Here is a 1,391-nt window from a genome sequence, read left to right as displayed (position 1 = left end):
GGATCTGGGAGAGAGAAGCGGTAGAGGTTAAAGGGGAACTGCAACAGCTGATATGGCCTTGTTTTTTGACTCGCACCTCAAGAAATGCTGGCGGCCATGACAGGAACCAAACTTGAGCTGGCTTGGGGGTGTAGTTTGATGTGGGTGTAACCTGTTGGGGAAGTATCGGGCCAATGGGGACGTCATGAATACAGGACACACTTATACGAAGAAAAGAAAAATAATAGCAAAAAAAAATGTTTCGGTAGAAAAAGCTATAAAAAATACATATATATTGAGTGGCAGTGAGTTTATTCTAACTTTGGCAACAACATCTGTCCTACTTATTTCACATCAAGATGGATCCTGTGATGTAATGGTGGTAGCTGAACACATCGCATGTGCTGTAGTAGACACCCTGAAGATACCTGTAATAGAGGAGGACATGTCGACACAAAACACAATTAAATATTTTCACATAGCAACTACATGCTAATACTGAAGTCTTCTTCCAACCCAGTCTTACACACACACACAGTAACTGTTTGAGTGTTGAAAGCAAAGCCAGTGTTTGACAAAACACTTTTGAAAACTACGGCCCGGTTGACAGAGTAATATATACAGTGTTTATACTTCCAGAACATTGAGGATCAACCATTCAAAAGTTATGTGAACTTAACTTGGTAATAAATCTGAGGAGCGACGACAGTTACAGATGATTACCTGCAGGAAGGCCGTAAACTTCCACCTCACAGAGTGAGAATCTTGTTCTGTCCAGGGATCACCACAACAACATAGCGACCCTCCATCGCATTACACTGGAAGGTGTAGGTCTCTCCTGCTGGGATGTGGGAGATGACAACACATCTGAAAGTGAGAGAGAGAGAGTGTGATAGTGGGGGGAGAGAAAAATATAATGAGTGAATGAGGACACTACAATTGACCATAGAGAAAACCATCAGTCTGTTCAATATACTGTTTAGCCACAGAATATCTACAGAAGCATGGATGAAGACCAATGGATCCAAATGTCTTGAAGACATGACATAGGAGACTGAAAAGAGTTGGCATGGGTCCCCAGATCCTCAAACAGTTCTACAGCTGCACCATCGAGAGCATCCTGACCGGTTCATCACCGCCTGGAATGGTGTCACGTTCCTGACCTGTTTTCTATTGTTTTGTATGTGTTTAGTTGGTCAGGGCGTGAGTTGGGATGGGCAGTCTGTGTTGTTTGTTCTATGTGGGAGTGTGTTGGTTAATTAGCCTTATATGGTTCTCAATCAGGGACAGGTGTTATTCATTTCCTCTGATTGAGAATCATATATAGGTTGGCTGTTCTCACTGTTTGTTTGTGGGTGATTGTCTTCCGTGTCTGTGTCTGTGCACCACACGGGACTGTTTTCGGTTTGTTC

The 1,391-nt window shown here is 43.0% G+C and overlaps 1 protein-coding gene across 1 annotated transcript in view; it reads right to left on the bottom strand.

Annotated features, from left to right (window-relative positions):
* Positions 1-278: 278 nt before the first annotated feature.
* The window catches only part of LOC139561584 (uncharacterized), a 16,906-nt gene continuing 15,793 nt past the window's right edge, over positions 279-1,391 (bottom strand). Inside the window, exons 10-11 of the mRNA XM_071378808.1 lie at positions 703-846; positions 279-407 (exon numbers count right to left, since the gene is read on the bottom strand). Of these exons, the coding sequence (XP_071234909.1) occupies positions 729-846 (118 nt within the window). The 3' untranslated portion in view covers positions 279-407; positions 703-728. The remainder of the gene's footprint in view (positions 408-702; positions 847-1,391) is intronic.

The sequence above is a fragment of the Salvelinus alpinus genome, chromosome 31, assembly GCF_045679555.1.
Source record: "Salvelinus alpinus chromosome 31, SLU_Salpinus.1, whole genome shotgun sequence".
Classification (NCBI taxonomy): Eukaryota; Metazoa; Chordata; class Actinopteri; order Salmoniformes; family Salmonidae; genus Salvelinus; species Salvelinus alpinus.
This window is presented reverse-complemented; position numbering and strand designations above follow the sequence as displayed.